The 21,275-nt window shown below is 40.6% G+C and overlaps 1 protein-coding gene across 1 annotated transcript in view; it reads left to right on the forward strand.

Annotated features, from left to right (window-relative positions):
* The window catches only part of CYP7B1 (cytochrome P450 family 7 subfamily B member 1), a 182,480-nt gene that overhangs the window by 130,596 nt on the left and 30,609 nt on the right, over positions 1–21,275 (forward strand). The window contains exons 3-4 of the mRNA XM_075828309.1: positions 10,094–10,690; positions 11,160–11,366. Coding sequence (XP_075684424.1) covers positions 10,094–10,690; positions 11,160–11,366 — 804 coding nt within the window. The remainder of the gene's footprint in view (positions 1–10,093; positions 10,691–11,159; positions 11,367–21,275) is intronic.

Here is a 21,275-nt window from a genome sequence, read left to right on the forward strand (position 1 = left end):
TGTCATTTATAGCGCACGGTGAACACCGTAAAAAAAAAAAACCCTTGTTAGAATTGCTGGCTCTGTCACCTTGCTAGCCCAAAAAATTGAATAATAAGTGATAAAAAAAATCGCATGTACCCCAAAATGGTACCAGTAAAAACTACAGATTATCCCGCAACAAATAAGCCCTCACACAGCTCCGTTGTCGAGAAAATTCTGGCTCTCAGAATATGGCAACACAAAATGTGCAGAGAGTTAAAAAAACTGATAAGATCGGGCACCTTTTATCAATGTGACACTGGCCACATAGCTATAAATTATTTATTTACCTCATTATTATACCCTCCTATTATGCCATGATGTACTCCGCACAGATTACTTATGCCCCCACATTATAAATTGAAATACCAGCAAAACCCCAAACAGAACAACTACCAAGCAAAATCTGCGCTCCAAAAGCCAAATGTTGCTCCATCCCTTCTAAACCCTACAACAGTTTATGAGATATTTGTCTTCAGTGGCACAAACTGGGCAAAACAAATTGTACACTAAAATGGCATATCCGTAGAATTGCAATTTTCACTTTGCACCTTCCGCTGCGCATTAATTACGAATGAAAAACACCTGTGGGGGCAAAATGCTCACTACACCCATTAAAATGCCTTAAGGGGTGCAGTTTCCAAACTAAAGGTCACTATTTGGGGGTTTGTTTTATTATTTGACTTCAGAGCCCTGCAATTGTGGACCTTGTGTTGCTGTGAAAAATCACCAAAATAAACCTCAAATGTGCATGGTGCGCTTCACTTCTGAGCTCTGTCATATGTCCAGGCAAATGATAAATGCCTTGAGAGGTGTAATTTTCAAAATGGGAAACTTCTTGGGGGCTTCCACTGTGCTCTGGTACTTTTAGGGTTTTGCAAATGTGACATGGCGCCCAAAAACCAATCGAGCAAAATCTGCATGTCAAATAGCGCTCCTGCCCTTCTAAGCCCTGCCGTGTATGCAGTAAGCCGTTTATGACCACATATGGGATATTGCCGTACTCGGGAGAAATTGCTTTACAAATGTTGGGCGGCTTTTTCTCCTTTATTTCTTGTGAAAATGAAAAAAATCTACTTTTTAGTGGAAAAAAATGTTGATATTCATTTTTACAGCCTAATTCCCAGAAATTCTGCAAAAGACCAGTGGGGTCTAAATGCTGACTATACCCCTAGATAGATTCCTTAAGGGGTGTAGTTTCCCAAATGGGGTCACTTTTGGGGGGTTCCTACTGATTTGGTCCAGCAGGCGCTTTGCAAATTTGACATGGCACCCGAAAACCATTCCAGCTAAATTTGAGCTCCAAATGGTGATCCTTCCCTTTTTGAGCCCTGCTGTATGTCCAAACAGCAGTTTATGACCACATATGGGATGTTACCGTAATCGGGAGAAATTGCTTTTCAATTTAATGGCCTAATTCCCTAAATTCAGCAAAAGACCTGTGGGGTAAAAATGCTCACTATACCCCTCAATAAACTCCTTCAGGGGTGTTGTTTTCCAAATGGGGTTCACTTTTTCGGGGTTTCCACTGATTTGGTTTTGCAGAAGCTTTTCAAATGTGACATGGCCTCCGCAAACCATTCCAGCAAAATTTGTGCTCCAAGAGCCAAATGGGGCTCCTTCCGTTCTAAGCCCAGCTGTGGGTCCAAACAACAGTGTATTACCACATATGGGGTATTGCTGTGCTCAGAAGAGCTTACTTTACAAATTTTGGGGTGCTTCTTATCCTTTATTTATTGTGAAAATTGAAAAATCTGAGCTAAAATGACATTTTATTTGTAAAAACTTAGATTTTTTTTTTTTCATTTTCACAGTCTAATTTCACTAAATTCAGCAAAAAATCTGTGGGGTCTAAATGCTCACTAAACCCCTCGATAACTTCCTTGAGGGGTGTAGTTTCCCAAATGGGGTCACTTTTGGGGTGTTTACATTGATTTGGTCCCTCAGGGGCTTTGAAATTGCGACGTGACACCCAAAAACCATTGCAGCAAAATTTGAGCTCCAAAAGCCAAATGGTGCTACTTCCATTCTGAGCCCTGCCGTGTGTCCAAACATAAGTTTTACCACATATGGGGCATTTCCGTAATCGGGAGAAATTGCTTTTTCAAATGTTGGGGTGTTTTTTCTCCTTTATGCCTTGTAAAAATTGTAAAAAAAATGTATGTTTTATTGGAAAAAATTTAGATTTTCATGGCCTCATTCCGCTAAATTCAGCAAAAAAACTGTGGGGTCAAAATGCTCACTATACCCCTTGATAAATTCCTTGTGGGGTGTAGTTTGCCAAATGTTGTCTTTTTGGGGATGTTTCCACTGTTTTGCACCCACAAGACCTCTTTAAACCTGACATGGTGCCTAAAATATATTCTAATAAAAAGGCCCCAAAATCCACTAGGTGCTCCTTTTTGCTTCTGAGGCCTGTGTTTCAGTCCATTACCACACTAGGGCCACATATGGGATATTTCTAAAAACTGCAGAATCTGGGCAATAAATATTGGGTTGCGTTTATCTGGTAAAACCTTCTGTGTAACAGAGAAAAAAAATATTAAAAATGAATTCCTGCAATAAAAAATGAAATGTGTAAATTTCAACCTTACTTTGCTTTAAGTCTTGTGAAACCGCCTAAAGGGTTAATAAAATGTCTAAATGCTGTTTTGAATACTTTGAGGGGTACAGTTTTTAAAATGGGGTGATTTTATAGGAGTGTGCATTGTATGGGCCCCTCAAAACCACTTCACAAATCAACTGGTCGCTGTAAAAATAGCCTTTTGAAATTTTCTTGAAAATGTGAGAAATTGCTTCTAAAGTTCTAAGCCTTGTAACGTCCAAGAAAAATAAAAGGATGTTGAAAAAAATGATACCTATCTAAAGTAGACATATGGGGGATGTTAATTGGTAACTATTTTGTTTGGTATAACTGCCGGTCTTACAAGCAGGTACATTTAACTTTAGAAAAATGCTAATTTTTGCAATTTTTCACTAATTTTTGTTGTTACTCACAACTAAATACTGAATGTATCGACCAAATTTTACCAGTAACATATTCCAATGTGTCACGAGAAAACAATCTTAGAATCGCTTGGATAGGTAAAAGCATTCCTACGTTATTACCACATAAAGTGACACGTTAGATTTGAAAAATGGGGCTGCTTCCTGAATGTGACAACTAGTCCACGTACTTAAAGGGTTAAAATTTAAAAGGGTTAAAAGTGTTCAGAAGTTCTGTGTTTAGACTAGACCGGTTTTGTGCTAAAATATCTGACTATATGTAGTATTAATTATAATATAGGATCTTTGTAATACACTGTGTTGTGACAAAGATATCATTTAGAATGAATGCAAAATTAGTTTAGGCATCACGAAGCCGACCAAAGAGCATTTCTAACATAGTTTGTATTTTAAAAAAAATAAAAATAATCTTTATACAGGTAAGTGTGCTCTTTGTGAGAGCTCTTTCTGTCTTGCCACCCTACCTCTGGTATTTAGAGATTGTTACATTTCCTGGTACATCTTATGTCTCTTAAACTACTTTACACCCCACCGTTGATTAGGATACCTACCACATTGCTTCATGACTCGGTAGTTACAGTGAATTTTCTTCAATTTGTATACCATCTGTCTGACTGGATTGGTGGAGTACAAACTCTTTAGAGATGGTTTTGTAACCTTTTCCTGACTGATGAGCATCAAGAGCTCTTCTTCTGAGGTCTTCAGAAATCTCCTTGGTTCGTGGCATAATACACTTCCACAGACGTGTTGTGAAGATCAGATGTTGATCCCTGTTCTTTTAACGCCTTGACGCACCATGACGTGCTGGTACGTCATAGTGCGGGGGTTGAAGTAAGGAGCTGGCTCACGCCCTGAGCCCGCTCCATACCCTGTGGTAGTCCGCTATGTATTACAGCTGACACCCTGCACAAACGGCCAGGAACAGCTATTGCTCTGTTCCTGGCCGTTTAACCGCTTAGATGCGGCGGTCAATAGCAACCACAATTTTGAAAGTATACCTCAGTGAATTGCCATTTTTTTTCAGTCCTATAATATATTTGTATAGTTTCACCAAAGGTTTCAAGAGAGTGTTCAAGGTTTCGAATCATTGCATTTTTTTTCACTTGTAATGCCATCGTTTTAAAACCTTTTGTAATAAATTGACAAATATTTCCATCAGGGGCAGACATTCTGCAGGTGCAGCTACTTCGAATGCACAAGGGCTCTGAGGTAAAAGGGAGCACAAATGTGCACATAGCATCTAAGGCGCTTGCCTTCTCACTGCACTTTCTAAGCAGGGTTAACAGAGTCTTTCAGGAGATTTGACACTACCAACAACTGCCGCCACTAGGTAGCTATCAAGTAAAGGGTTCAGAACTTAGCATTGTTGAAGATGTTACTGCTTGCATCAATGTGAACAAATAAGTTTATTCTGCACACTTCGCCAAAACAGGAAGAGACATCTTGCACTCTAACTCCTCCCCTATGCAGTTGATTGCTCTGCTTATAGGTCACTGAAGAATAGCAGACCCATGAATCAACTGCATAGGGGAGGGGTTGGAGCACTAGATGCCGGACACTTACTGGTTCGGTAGACGGGCAAAATAAAACTCTTTTCTTTTTTACACTGTAACATCTTTAACAAAGGTATCTTTACTAATATGTTACCCAATAGCTAGCTAGCAGTGTCAGACATTTGGTAGCATCAAATTTTCGGACAGATTTTCGTTTAAGCAATGGATACTGGTGTCTGGCTAAATAGGGCAGCGTTAAAGATGTGGAGGTATCTGCAGAGACCGATACACTTGGGCAAGTAACCGTTCCGCTTGTAGCTTTCCCCCGCTAACTTAGGTGATGTTTTCTCTGATTAGAGTTGTTCCCTTTCTCTTTTTTTCTCCATCTGGCCCCGACCACTGTGGCGACTTTTTCCAGCCACAACTCGTCTTTGCAGAATTTGACACACAGAGATGTTAGTTTCTTGCTTTTCCAGCATCCTCCCCTCCTATACCCCATCCTCTAAACAAACTCGTGATCCAGATGGTAATAATGATCCCTCAGTGCTCAACACAATTAAAGTGCCCCATCGGTAACCGTGCCCCCTGCAGATAACTCCACACACAGCCCCCCTTGTAGATAGCGCCACTCATCTCCCCCTTGTAGATAGCGCCACACAGCTCCCCCTTGTAGATAGCGCCACACAGCTCCCCCTTGTAGATAGCGCCACACAGCTCCCCCTTGTAGATAGCGCCACACAGCTCCCCCTTGTAGATAGCGCCTCACAGCTCCCCCTTGTAGATAGCGCCTCACAGCTCCCCCTTGTAGATAGCGCCTCACAGCTCCCCCTTGTAGATAGCGCCTCACAGCTCCCCCTTGTAGATAGCGCCTCACAGCTCCCCCTTGTAGATAGCGCCTCACAGCTCCCCCTTGTAGATAGCGCCTCACAGCTCCCCCTTGTAGATAGCGCCTCACAGCTCCCCCTTGTAGATAGCGCCTCACAGCTCCCCCTTGTAGATAGCGCCTCACAGCTCCCCCTTGTAGATAGCGCCTCACAGCTCCCCCTTGTAGATAGCACCACACAGCTCCCCCTTGTAGCTAGCGCCACACAGCCCCCCTTGTAGCTAGCGCCACACAGCCCCCCTTGTAGATAGCTCCACACACAGCTCCCCCTTGTAGATAGCGCCACACAGATCCCCTTGTAGATAGCGCCACACAGCTCCCCCTTGTAGATAATGCCACACAGCCCCCCTTGTAGATAGCGCCCCCCCCTTCTAGATAGCGCCCCCTACAGGTGTTCAATTGACCAAACGCCATTGCTCTCAAAGGCTATCATGGTACACAGCAAGACGGCAATGGAGGCTGGAATGGAGGTCTATCCTCTTCAGCGATGAGTCTTGCTTTTGTCTCGAACGCAATGATAGCCGGAGATTGGTCTGGAGGCCAGGAAGAGGCCTTGACAAGGGAACGTCACATCGGTCCTACTACTGGGATTATGGTGTATGGTTGCATAACGTACGGTAGCCAGACCCCTCTAGTCTTCATTTCAGGGACACTAACCGCTTTGACATTACATTGTCTTGGGACCAGCGGGACGGCCATTTCTTCAAAATGTCTCAAAAGCTGTCTTTCAAATGGACAACGCCAGGCTGCATGCTGCTCGTGCTACTGTATGCAGCCTGCGTGGCCTAAATGTGCTACCATGGCCTGCGGCATCTCCAGACTTGTCTCCCATCAAGCACATCTGGGACGTCATTGGTCGGCACTTGCAAAGGGAGCTGCCAGGGGGCAATCTTGATTATTTGCTTGCCCAAGCATGCCAAGGCTTGTAAGTGCGTGTATTTCTGTGCATGGCGCGCATGCTCGATACTCAATAAATCAAGCTGTTTAAAATATTTTGTTTGCATTTTTTTTATCATTTATATATCATTAACATGTGTATCGTTCCACAATTCTAAAGCTTTTCCTCCTTGGTGTTACAATATCAATGTGTGTGTGTGTGTGTGTGTGTGTGTGTGTGTGTGTGTGTGTGTGATATATATATATATATATCACACACACACACACATTGAAATATATATATATTAGCGTTCAAAAGTTTGGGGTCACCCAGACAATTTTGTGTTTTCCATGAAAACTCACACTTACACTTATATTTATCAAATGAGTTGCAAAATGACTAGAAAATATAGTCAAGACATTGACAAGGTTAGAAATAATGATTTTTATTTGAAATAATAATTTTCTCCTTCAAACTTTGCTTTCGTCAAAGAATGCTCCATTTGCAGCAATTACAGCATTGCAGACCTTTGGCATTCTAGCTGTTAATTTGCTGAGGTAATCGGGAGAAATTTCACCCCATGCCTCCAGAAGCCCCTCCCACAAGTTGGATTGGCTTGATGGGCACTTCTTGTGTACCATACGGTCAAGCTTCTCCCACAACCGCTCTATGGGGTTGAGATCTGGTGACTGCGCTGGCCACTCCATTGCAGATAGAATACCAGCTGCCTGCTTCTTCCCTAAATAGTTCTTGCATAATTTGGAGGTGTGCTTTGGGTCATTGTCCTGTTGTAGGATGAAATTGGCTCCAATCAAGCGCTGTCCACAGGGTATGGCATGGCGTTGCAAAAGGGAGTGATAGCCTTCCTTATTCAAAATCCCTTTTACCTTGTACAAATCTCCCACTTTACCAGCACCAAAGCAACCCCAGACCATCACATTACCTCTACCATGCTTGACAGATGGCATCAGGCACTCTTCCAGCATCTTTTCAGTTGTTCTGCGTCTCACAAATGTTCTTCTGTGTGACCCAAATACCTCAAACTTCGATTCGTCTGTCCATAACACTTTTTTCCAATCTTCCTCTGTCCAATGTCTGTGTGCTTTTGCCCATATTAATCTTTTCCTTTTATTAGCAAGTCTCAGATATGGCTTTTTCTTTGCCACTCTGCCCTGAAGACCAGCATCCCGGAGTCGCCTCTTCACTGTAGACGTTGACACTGGCGTTTTGCGGCTACTATTTAATGAAGCTGCCAGTTGAGGACCTGTGAGGCGTCTATTTCTCAAACTAGAGACTCTAATGTACTTGTCTTGTTGCTCAGTTGTGCAGCGGGGCCTCCCACTTCTCTTTCTACTCTGGTTAGAGCCTGTGTGTGCTGTCCTCTGAAGGGAGTAGTACACACCGTTGTAGGAAATCTTCAGTTTCTTGGCAATTTCTCCCATGGAATAGCCTTCATTTCTAAGAAGAAGAATAGACTGTCGAGTTTCACATGAAAGCTCTCTTTTTCTAGCCATTTTGAGAGTTTAATCGAACCCACAAATGTAATGCTCCAGATTCTCAACTAGCTCAAAGAAAGGTCAGTTTTATATCTCCTCTAAACAGCGCCGCTGTAAACTGTTTTGCTAACATAATTGCACAAGGGTTTTCAAGTGTTTTCTAATCATCCATTAGCCTTCTAACACCGTTAGCAAACACAATGTAACATTAGAACACTGGAGTGATGGTTGCGGGAAATGGGCCTCTATACACTTATGTAGATATTGCATTAAAAAACAGACGTTTGCAGCTAGAATAGTCATTTAGCATATTAACAATGTATAGAGTGTATTTCTGATTAATTTAATGTTATCTTCATTGAAAAAAAACTGTGCTTTTCTTTCAAAAATAAGGAAATTTCTAAGTGACCCTAAACTTTTGAACGGTAGTATGTATGTATGTATGTATGTGTGTGTGTGTGTGTGTGTGTGTGTGTGTATATGTATATATATATATATATATATATATATATATATATATCATCATAACCTCAAACTTTGGTAGAGGATACAGGTAATATTGGCACAATTATATACAGATCAGCCATTACACTAAAACCACTGACAGGTGAAGTGAATAACTATTATCTTATTATAATGGTGCCTATCAAGGGGTGGGATATATTAGGCAGTAAGTAGACATTTCTTAGAGTTGGTATGTTGGTAGCAGAAAAAATGGCCAACTGTATGGATCTGAGAGACTTTGACACGGACCAAACTGTGATGGCTAGACAACTGGGTCAGATCATCTCCAAAACGGCAGGTCTTGTCAGGTGTTCCCAATATACAGAGGTTACTACATGTCAAAAGTGGTCCAAGGAAGGACAACCGGTGAACTGATGACTGTGTCATAGGTGCCCAAGGCTCATTAATGTGCATGTGGAGTGAAGGCTAGCCCATCTGGTCCGATCCTATGAAGTTAATGCTGACTATGATAGAAAGGTGTCAGAAAACACACTGCATCGCAGGTTACTGCGTTTAGGGCTGCGTAGCCACAGACCATTCAGTGTGCCCATGCTGACCCCTGTCCACCGTCGAAAGCTGATACAATAGGCACATGAGTATCAGAACTGGACCATGGAGCAATGGAAGAAGGTGGCCTTGTCTGATTAATCAAGTTGTATTTTTCCCATCATATGGATGGCTGGGTGCGTGTGTATGGCTTACCTGAGGAAGGGATCGTACCAGGATGCACTATGGGAAGAAGGCTAGCCGGCGGAGGCACTTTAATGCTCTGGGCAATATTCTGCTGGGAAACTTTGGGTTCTGGCATTCATGTGGATGTTACTTTGACAGGTACCACCTACCTTAATATTGTTGCACACCAAGTAGAAACCTTCATGGCAACGGTATTCCATAATGGCAGTTTCCACTTTCAGCAGGATAATGCGCCTTGCAGCACTGAAAAAATTGTACCGGAATGGTTTGAGGAACATGACACAGAGTTCAAGATGTTGCCATGGACTCCAAATTTACCAGATCTCAATATGATCAAGAATTTGTAATATATGCTGGAAAAACACCTTTAATCCATGGAGGCCCCACCTGGCAAATTACAGAACTTGAAGGATCCGCTGCTAACGTCTTGGTGGCAGATACCACAGGACAGGTCATAGCTGTTTTAGTGGCAAGAGGGGGACCTACACAACATATGCAGGTGGTTTATGGCTGATCGGTGTACATGCCCTTTTGCTACTATTACTTGCATTCTATGGCTATAACTATTACATGTGCACAAAAGGTGATACTATGGTATATGTGCTACGACTTATTTTATATATGCTTTACGGCTTGTACTAATGTATGCACAATCCTACTATGATATATGCACTATTGCTTGTAATATTATATGGCACTTCTACTGTATGTGTAGTATTTTGTGAGTACTAGTATTTGGGGTTTTATTGTATGAGCACTACGATATTGAGTGTTATATGGGTACTATGGCTGGTTTTATGATATGGGATGTATGTCTGGCACTACTTACTTTGCATGGACAATTTTTGAAAATTGATGCATTACATCAATGTCATTTAAATGGTTATTTTATCATACATATTGTAGTACTGCATGATTTCCCACCACATTATAGCACACATTAAAGCTACCACTGGGCGGTATCTCTAGAAATAATATTAAAAGGTTGGCAACTAATCTTCACAAATCCTTTTGTTGAATGAAATTGTAATGTTTTTGGCATGCAGTTTTTAAGTATAGTTATTGATTTAGATAATAATGTCAGTAAACTGACGCCAGTGATCTGTTTTCTCTCACATAGGCAAATATATTACATTTATCATGGATCCAACCCAGTTCCAGTATGTCATTAGACATGGCAAGAAGCTTGACTTCCATGAGTTTTCCAATGAAATGGCATCCAGGACGTTCGACTACCCACGCCTGTCAGAAGCAAAGTTCCCACAGCTCCATGATCATATGCACAAAATATATAAAATCATGCAGGGTAAGTCTTTGGACAAACTTACTGACAGCATGATGATAAATCTCCAACATGTATTCAAATGGAAATTCTCACAAGCAACAGATTGGAAAACAGAAAAAATGTACCAGTTCTGCTGCTCTATCATGTTCGAAGCCAGTTTTATGACACTCTATGGAAGAGATCCTGTTGCAGATGGTCGTAAAGTTATTAGTGAAATGAGAGAAAAATTTACAAAGTTTGATGCCAAGTTCCCCTATCTTGTTATAAACATACCGATTGCGTTGCTAGGAGATACCAAGAATATTCGCGAAGAACTGATACATTTTTTCATGCCTCATAAAATGGACACGCGGCGTGACCTGGCCGAGGTTATCCAGGCCAGGAAAGATATCCTTGAACAATATGATGTGCTCCAGGACCATGACAAAGCAGGTAAAGCAATTGCTACTTTGTGTGCTAGACAAAATAATTTACAATAGACCTTTGAAATAAAAAAATTACATTGCGACCTTGAACAATTTTTATGCTTTTTTTTAATTGGCTAATGATAAAATGTTTTACTCTCAAACAACCGTATATAATAATGGATTTTTTGGGGGGATTTTTTTTATTTTTTTTTGCTGAGGTGGTAAAACCAGATACTTAATGGTGATAATGAGAAAGAAATTATAACTGTGCTGCATATACTCCCCTTACTACACCCCCCCCCCCCTCCCACAGACATTACATTTTAAACTATTCTCATTAAGCAGAAAATTAGACTTCAGAAGCCGATTGGTCCTCATTAGCATTCACTGATCCTTGGCTGGGTCTGTGTCCTAACATCTTTTAATTAGCGCACTGCAAATCTAATCAGTGTAATAAATGCTATTAATCTTCCTTTTCACTTATTTCCTCTCAGCACATCATTTCGCCTTCCTTTGGGCCTCTGTGGGGAACACGATTCCGGCTACATTCTGGGCCATGTACTACCTTGTGAGGCACCCAGAAGCACTTGCAGCAGTCCGTGACGAAATTGACCATTTGCTGCAGTCAACAGGTCAAAAGAAGGGACCAGACTATGACATCCATATCGCCAGAGAACAGTTGGACAGCCTGGTTTTGCTAGGTAATTTATTTGTGTTTTTTATCTGCATCAAATGATGTAGCAGCAAACTCGGTTTATAACACATTTCTGTTTACTGAGAAGGTGGAGGACACAGCTGCTTAATTGACATGATAATATCCATTTACATCAATTATAAATTAGGTAGTTTATATCTGCAGATACTTTTGTTGCATGTAAACATTACAGATTGAGCAGTTAACAATAAAAGGCAAAGGACTAAATCTGAGTTTAACAATAATTAAAAAAATTGGCTATTAAATTGATTGAATCTAAGCATCTGCTCAGGGTTTAATACAAATACTATAAATATTAATCGAGGTTTTATAGGCTGCTTTTCGGTTTTGTTTTGGTTTTTGTTTTGTTTTTATGTTTTTGTTTATTTTTTTAAACCTGGCTATAGCAAATATGAGAAAAACAGGCACAGAATTACTTTTTTTTTTTTTTTTTTTTAGAAAAAGCAAGTACGTTTTTGGACAATTTGGGCCACAATCTATAAAATATACTAATTTCCACAAAACGCTCATATGGTTCCTCCTGTTGTCCCTGAAATCGTTCCGGATCATGCGATTAGACAAGTTTGTAGCTTATGTGAATGTTTAGGTCGGGAAAAACCCTCCTGTCTGAGAATCAGGATTGTTTCTGGATACTGTTTTTTTTAACTATAATTTTTATTGCGAGAAAAGAGTTAACAATATGTAAGGCCTTGTTCACATGGAGAATTGCCAGCATTGTTTTGACCCTTTCATTTAGCGTTTTTTTTTTGTTTTTTTTCAGCATCATTTGTATTTAATGCATAAACAGCGGGAAAAAAATGCTCCGAGCAAGCACCACAGGTTTTTTTTGCTTCCCATTGATTTCAATGAAAGGTCAGAGGTGGAATCCGCTAAAAGAAAGAGCATGCCACCTTTATTTTACTGTGAGCGCCCAAAAGTCACACGGGCAATAAAACAATAGGGGATGATTTGGGCCATTTTGTGGTTCTGATTCCAACAAAGTTTCTGTGTCAAAATCAGCGTCAAACAGCTCAGTGTGAATTCACTTTTAAGGCCAGTTCACACAGAGTTTTTTGACACGTTTTTTTGATGCGGAAACCGCGTCAGTAAATGCGCCAAAAAACGGCCGAAAATGCCTCCCATTGATTTCAATGGGAGGCAGACGCGCTTTTTACTGCGGTAAGGCTATGTTCACACGGAGTATTTTGGGGGAGGAATATCTGCCTCAAAGCTCCAAACGGAATTTTGAGGCAGATATTCCTCCCTCAAAATACTCCGTGTGAATAGCAATTATCGCGCCGTTTTTCGCCCGCGGCCATTGAGCGCCGCGGGCATAAAACACGCTTTCTCCTGCCTCCCATTGAAGTCAATGGGAGGTCGGAGGCGGAAGCGCCCGAAGATAGGGCATGTCGCTTCTTTTTCCCGCGAGGCAGTTTTACTGCTCGCGGGAAAAAGACGCCGACGCCTCCCATTGAAATCAATGGGAGGCGTTCTCGGGCCGTTTCTGCCGAGTTTTGCGACGCGGTTTCCGCGTCAAAAAACTCGGCAAAAGACCCCGTGTGAACATAGCCTAAAAAGAAATGCGCGTTTACGCCTCTGACCACCCATTGACATCAATGGGAGGCAGAGAAAGAGAGTATTTTGCAGCGTTTTTGCCCGTAGCACTCAATGGGCGCGAGCGAAAAACAAGGCAAATGGATTGCAGGCAGAGGAAAATCTGCCTCAAAATTCCAAACAGAATTTTGAGGCAGAATTTTCCTCCTGCAAAAAACTCTGTTTGAACTCAGACTAAAAAATGTATCAGTTGCAATAAATCAAGGAAAGGCTCTGTAGACCACTGAAGGTGACAAGGAAAAAAAATTACCAAAACAATTCTGAAATCTGGATTGCGCAGGTGAGGTATGACTTCAAATCCAAAGCATTACAGTTAAGAAAAAGTAGGGTCACTCCGCTAAAATAGAAGAAAAAAAAACAATAGTAAGAGCAAGAAAAAGGAGAGAACAAGCTTTCAGGAGAGACAAGGTGGCCAGATTCATAGATGTCTTAGTGCATGAGAAAGTCTGGGGTGTTTGCACAGTTTGAAGATTATCTGATGCAAAGGTCAATATGGGCTGTAGGCTGTAAACTTCACATATAATTCTGCCATTTCAAACAATGGCCCTTTTATTTTGGAGGACCATTTTTGAGAATGGTAATGTGACCATTTTAGGCAAACATACTATTGAGGCATTTTGGAGTTTGTGGCTTTGACTGCAATATGTTTTTATAATATTTTTTACTGGAAATCAATTATTTCATATTATTTAATACTAGTTTTCATAAATAATGAAGACTATTATCAGGTTTGGTAAGAGAAAGACGATACAGAAGAGTTTCCAAAGATTATTGAGAGCGCTATTGTCACTTTTACACGGGCCGATGATCGGGGGCAAGCAAGCCGTCGAACGAGCAAACGCGAAGTTGACGGCTGATCATTGTCAGCAGCACATCTGCCTGGGTAAATGGGATGTGATGCAAACATTATGCAAACCGTTTAGGGACAAACCATTGTATTAACGATCCTTCGTCCACATATAACCGCGACCTTTGCTCCATGTAAATGGAGCAACCAGTGCTGATCGACATGTCATTATCGTCGATCGGCGCTAGTTACTAAGCAGGGATCTGCCCATGTAAAATACCCTAATATAGCACTTGGGGAGTTATACTGTTCAAGATGTTACACCATCTTACCAGTGGTGTACACAGAAGAAATGGGGCCTCATAGCAAAAATCACTTGCGCCTCCTTATGGTGCCAGGTTTCAGCATCTGGGAGGGAAGGGCCTTGTGTTTGTGTCCTCGCCACCCTCTTTCAATGACCCTAGGGACATTTCTCACCCATTTGTAAACAATAGGTTCTTGCCACCTAATAGCAAAGGTGATGGTCTCTCTCCAATGACTTCGTAGAAGACGCATGGGCTGCCTCTAAACAAAATGTCAGATGCAAAAGCATAGACACTATACTGTTGAGAATTAATCCGAACCCGATCGTTTTCAAGTACCAGAAAATATGTCTGATAGACCCAATAATAAGCATTAATAGTCTGTAAGTATGTGGTAATATAACTATTGTTTCTGACCACTGACCAATGCAAATCTGATGTATGGGTAAGAGAACTTATCAGGAATGCTCTCCTGAGAACAAAAATTCAAGCTTAAAGAGACAGTCCAATGAATTTTTTTATTTTGGCCCCGTTTGTAAAGCACACCCGGTAAAAGGTAGGGCGGGTCATCCGTTTACCGGGTGCTTTGCTGCCAGACTATCCCGGCTGCAATCATGTCACGTGACCTGCCGATTCCTACAGTGTGCTGTGTGGACCGGAAATCTTTCACTATGCATTCCTGTGAGACGCTCAATATGAGCCTCATAAAAATGTATAGTGAAAGAGACTTCCAGTCCACACCACAAACGCTGTAGGAATCGTCAAGTCATGTGACATAATTACGGCAACATGTCATGTGACATAGTTCGGCAACAAAGCGCCCGGTAAGAGGATGACCTGGTCCACCTTTTAAGCGGGTGTACTTTACAAACGGAGAACAATAAAAAAAAAAAATCACTGGACTGTCTCTTTAAAGAATGTCCTTCCATCAATCATTGCATGTATATCGTTAACATATGCTATGCCACAGAAAATAATAACTAACAAGAAAACTGTAAAGAATAAAATGAATGCAAGCAAAAACATAGTAATAATAATAGTACATATTTTTTAAAACTTTGTTGTCAATAAAAGAAATGATGTGGTGAAAAAAATATATACATTGCTTTCGGAAACTCAGAGTGTACAAAATTGTATTACAAATGTATTTTGTATTTTTGTTTTGTAAAAAAAACAAACAATAAGTAAATAACCAACCACCTGAGATGCCAATCTGGTATTGACCTTTGCACAAAAGGGTTAATGCCAGTCCCTAAAAAGCTGAGAATTAAATCAAGTTGTTAACATATAAAGCTGTAGGGTATTTTTAAAGGTCTCAGAAAAGAAATTGGACTATATTTTTTCAATTTTTTAAAAAATAAATCTGTGAGAACATCATTTGATACTGATTTCATTATACCTCATTAAACATTGTGACTTGGCTTGCATTATAGGATGAAACATCTCTAATTCTCTCCTAATAAGCGGAGATTCAAGATGACACATATTTAACAATGTAGTAACTTCTACTCAAGTGTACAAATCCATGCTGCTTACCGACTGTATGTTAATTATATCTGAGCTTTTATTTTTATCTTCTGTTCAGGCCATATCACCCAGTATCAGAAGTGAACTGGAAAATGTTTTATTTTAAGGTTCTACTACTTACTTATATATCTGTCACACCATATTTATGGACTATATCACAAGTATACATTTTAGGATTGGATATCTAAACATGTACAAAAAGTTTAACTGTGTATACAAAACATGAGTGAAAGAGTCCTTAGCAGGAGTGGGATTTACATTTTTAACATCAGGTTCCCTCTTATCTTTGATAAATTATTTCTGCTTCAATACGTCAAATTAACAATTACCACATTCCAAATATACTATATATTAATACCATATATGAATGAGGACCCCAAATGTATATTTTTATACACAGTAATTTTTCCAAAGTTTGTCCCAGCCTTAGCATCTCTAGTCATCACTGCAACAATAGGTCAGACCACCAGAACTAATTGTTCATGCTTATATAGTACTGCCATCATGCCCAAGAAAATAGTGGCGCACAGTACCCAAAGGGATAGCATTACTTAGTGCCCACTGGAATAGTGCCACAGAGAAAGTACCCACAGGAATAGTGCATTACATTGGAATATGCTCACACCAAGGGAACCAGGGAGGGATTCACTGAACTACCGGTTCTCTGATCCAGTTATGATTTTTACAATTTGGAAGAAGTATTGGACTATAAACTGTCCAAAACCTACTGTAGGTTTTTACAGGTGTGTGCTTAAAATGTCAAGATATTTGGAATGGATAAAGCATATCTTTTATTTTTTTAAGGTGTTATCCAAGATGTCCAGTTGCAAAATTCGCTAACATGTACAAATAGTAGAATAAAAATAGGCTACAGTTAAAATATTGCTCTGGTGCCACACCGTTGATCCCTACTGAGCCTGTGTATTCTCTAAATCTCTGTAACATTGCATGCATGTGACATAATGTAAAGTGGTTTGAAACCTCCTATTGTTGCCATCATTATAGACTTATAGAAAGGGGTTGTCTCACTAAAAGAAACCCTGTCCATGTGCCCTATTAGGCCATATGGAAATTACACTGATGTGTCCCCTACTCGGGACCCTGTTGTATAGGCCAGTCATTCTTCCAGTAATGGCTCACCTTTCTCTGGATCCCCTTGCATGACCTAGAGCAGAGAGCCAGTTTGCTGGGTTGGCCTCTATTTAAAAAGCAGTTGACTTTGTGAGACAACCCCTTTTAAGGGAATGAGTCGCTAGAAAATATTTTTTGTTTTTTTTTAGTTATTATTTAAGTGATTACACGTTGTTTTAATTTTTTCACAAGTCAGGAAATATTATAAATTGGATTCTAATTTGTAACATTTCCATGTGCTGAGCACTAGAGGGAGCAGTTCCCAAAATTGAAGCATGGTCAATGTGGTAAAGCAACCTCATTGATTTATGTTGCAAATTCGGGGCGGACACACTCTCTCTAGTGTCCTCACACATTCCCCCCTCCCTTCTTCTGGCCGTGTGCCAGGAGAAGGAGGGGTTTGAATGTCTTCAATCCTCCTACACTGTGTGCCGCCATTTTCTGAGCGACTGCACACTGTAGGAGGATTAGATACAGTGCTCAGCAGACAGTATAACACGAACATACACGAACATAATACACACATCACATACACAAACATAAATTACCTTCTCCTGCCGCCTCCGCTCCTATTCCTTGCGCCTTCGCTTCCTTGAACGTATGGCCGGAAACCGCGGCCGGAAGTCGTCATCTTACTGTCTGGCAGCGGCTTCCGGTCCACATGAAAATGGTGCCAGATTTCGCTCTACCAACGAGCTTTGTTTTGGTCTGTGTGGGAGCGGCGCATGCGCCTTATCCACACAGATGGCGTACGCTTCAGAGAATGGAACGGCTCCCGTTTGCATCCTCTATGGGGTTGTATGTGCCGTATTCCATCTCTGTATGTGTCGTTAATCGACACATACAGAGATGAAAAAAAAATGGCAGCCCCAATAGAGAAGTAAAAGTAAGAACTAAGTAAAAAGTAGAACATGAGAACACAAATAAATAACATTTATGTTAATATCATATTAAAAGCAATAAGATAAAAAAATAAAATAATTCATGACACCTTCACTTTAATGTCACTACGGCATGCAGAAATTGGACTATTCACTAACAGAGCAGTCATGCATGGTGCATTTATTGCAAAGACTAGATACACAAAATAGTTATTGCGCATTCACGGTCAAATTGTAGTGATAACTGACTTTTAAAACCGGGGAAATACAGTTCACTTTTCAATTTAAACCATGTATTCTAAAATGTTTTATTGTATATAAGTACAACTAGCTGTGCTTGCGACTTTGTACGCGCAGACCACTGAAAAACTTACCGATGCCGTTTTTTTTATAAGTATACTCCTAGCCTTGGACCATACTCAAAACAAAGTGAAAAAAACAGACCATAAACAAACTTCAACGAAAAAATAGTTTTCTTTCAGTAGTCAGGTTCACTGCGACAACGCTTCCCTGTAAACAATGTTAGCAGTAGAACCACCAGGGATGTGCGCCTAAAGATTGGTGGAGTTGCTAACACGGGAGAGAGCCACATAGAGCTGGCCGTGCGCAAAGCAGTTGGCAGCAGGTGAATGTTAGCAGCGAACTGATTGGTTGCGCTATATCCTTACTATGTGTAAAAATCAATGTAGACAAATGTTGGAGCTGTTGTCCATAACAACCAATCAGATTACAGTTCTTTTTTTTCTGAGGCAGGTTGGACAATGAAAGCAGAAACCGGATTGGTAGCTATATGTGCCTCTAATGCACAGAAAGACAATCTAGATGAAAGTTGAAGTTGTTGTCCTTAGCAACCAATCAGATCACAGCTGTTATTTGTCTGAGGCAGCTTGAAAAATTTGCAGCAATCTGATTGTTTGCAACCTCTCCCTAAGGGTATGTGCACACGATAGCAGGCATTTACATCTGAAAAGACAGACTGTTTTCAGGAGAAAACAGCTGCCTCGTTTCAGTCGTAAGGGTATGTTCACACGGCTTATTTACGGACGTAAATCGGGCGTTTTTGCCCCGAATTACGTCCGAAAATAGCGCCTCAATAGCGCTGACAAACCTCTGCTCATTCAAAGCAATGGGCAGACGTTTGTCTGTTCACACGAGGCGTAATTTACGCGCCGCTGTCAAATGACGGCGCGTAAATAGACGCCCGCGTCAAAGAAGTGATCTGACACTTCTTTGGCCGTAATTGGAGCCGTTATTCATTGACTCCAATGAATAGCAGCGCCAATTACGTCTGTAATTGACGCAGCGTTCAAGCGCCTGCACATGCCGGTACGGCTGAAAATACGGGGATGTTTTCAGGCTGAAACATCCCCGTAATTTCAGCCGTTACGGATGCCCTCGCATTTTGTGAGGCTTCTCTGACAGCCGTAAATTTTGAGCTGCTCTTCATTGAGTTCAATGAAGAACGGCTCAAATTACGTCTGAAAGAAGTGTCCTGCACTTCTTTTGACGAGGCTGTATTTTTACGCGTCGTCGTTTGAAAGCTGTCAAACGACGACGCGTAAATGACAGGTCGTCTGCACAGTACGTCGGCAAACCCATTCAAATGAATGGGCAGATGTTTGCCGACGTATTGTAGCCCTATTTTCAGACGTAAAACGAGGCATAAAACGCCTCATTTACGTCTGAAAATCAGTATAGATGAAATTCTGAGCAGTTGCCCATAGCAACCTACTGGTGTCTATTTTTCCAAGACAATCTCTACATATAATAAAAGTGTAAACTTTGCGTGGCTGTACATGCAACTCCACCAATCTTTATGCGCACATCCCTGGTGGTTCTACTGCTAACATGGTTTACAGGGAAGCGTTGTCGTAGTGTACCGGACTACTGAAAGAAAACTCTTCATAGTTGAAATTTGTTTATTGTCTGTTCTTTTTCACTTTGTTTTGAGTGTGGTCTAAGGCTGGGAGTATACTTATAAAGTATAAAACGGCATCGGTATGTTTTTCAGTGGCTTGCGCATACGAAGTAGCGGGCACAGTTTTTCAGTGGTCTGCGCGTACATATAATAAAAGCACTGCTGACACCTACATTACAGCGCCGATCTCATTATGTAGGAGACAGGGCACTTATAATGTGGTGACAGAGTCTCTTTAATGTATTCTATCACTTATTTTTCATCCCCCCAATTATTTTTTTTCACAAATATTTTCAATGTACAGGTGTAAAATCACCCAGGGCAGAATGGGAGGAGTGCAAGAACAAAAAATGGAGCCAGTCACTAACCCCACATATATGGATCACATAAACAACACAAAAGTTTGAACTGCACATTCCAACAAATTCTGGGTATATGTGCAGAGTTGGTACCCACCTTATAGAGGTCGCCTTGTCGTGGCAGGTGGTCAAACACTTTTTGATCAAAATGTGCATATGCTTGAAAAAGATCCTATAGCAGGACGGAAAACGTTGCAGCGGTTGATTGAGTAAATTACATACTTTTTGGAACCATCGGAGTGCTGTGGGATTTCTTTCGTTTATGTTTTATAATCCACGGATCTGGATTACCTGTTTGCACCCATTACCGTGTTGGAATCTGTCGCAGAGTGCTGCTTATCTCTACCTATATGTGTGTGTGTATATATATATATATATATATATATATATATATATATATATATATATATATAATATACACAATACTCAATTTAAATACTTTGTCATTGTGAATGATTACTATTAGGGTAAGTTCACACGTAGCGTAGATACTGTGGAAAGTCCGCAGCGAAATACAGTAGCAGCAAAGTGGTTCAAATCTCTTCCAATCTCATTCAGTCGCTGCGTAAACGATGAGCGGAAAAAAACGCTCAAAAATTTACCTGCGGTGTGTTTTTTTAAATTACGTAGCATGTCAATAGTATTTTTGCAATCATTGCTTTTTTGTTGCGGATTTTCCCCATTGAATTCAATGGGGAGGTAAAACCCGCAACAAATGCAACAATATTTGCAGCTGAATCTCAAAAATCGCCATGGCTACGTAGGTATGAAACTTTTTATTTTTCTGTGCAGTTTTCCGCAGCGGACATCCTGGACAAAAACTGCACCACAATATTTTTGGGGGCGGAATTCCCTGCGACTCCCAGGGCAGATCTGCTGTGTGCTTTTACGCAGTGTATCTGCCCTGTGTGAACATAGCCAACACGTGTGTGTGTGTGTGTGTGTGTGTGTGTGTGTGTGTGTGTGTGTGTATATTTATATATATATGTGTGTATATATATATATATATTTAGATGTGTGCACTGAAAAACAAGTACTCCCCAACATTCTTTTACAAAGTGTGCGACACACTTTTATCAGACGAGTTGTACTATTTGTTTATTTCTGAGCTGCGTCGGCAATGTGTGGTACAGATTATATTAATTAGATTGTTATCCCACAACTGTGTTTTCATGACTGCACAAAACAGTTTATTCCGTATGATTCATTTTATGAGTAATTCTAGGCCAGTAAGATATGACAGACTGGAGCAGTGAACATCATAGCTGTTTGAAATAAATCAGTACCATAAAAAATTTTAATTCATATATTTTTGTAGTGTCGAATAATTTTCCATAAAAGCGCTAATAACGGCATCAAGACACTGAAACTTGTGTACAAAAGCGTAAAAATACGTT

The sequence above is a fragment of the Rhinoderma darwinii genome, chromosome 5 (assembly GCF_050947455.1).
Source record: "Rhinoderma darwinii isolate aRhiDar2 chromosome 5, aRhiDar2.hap1, whole genome shotgun sequence".
In the NCBI taxonomy this organism is placed as follows: domain Eukaryota; kingdom Metazoa; phylum Chordata; class Amphibia; order Anura; family Rhinodermatidae; genus Rhinoderma; species Rhinoderma darwinii.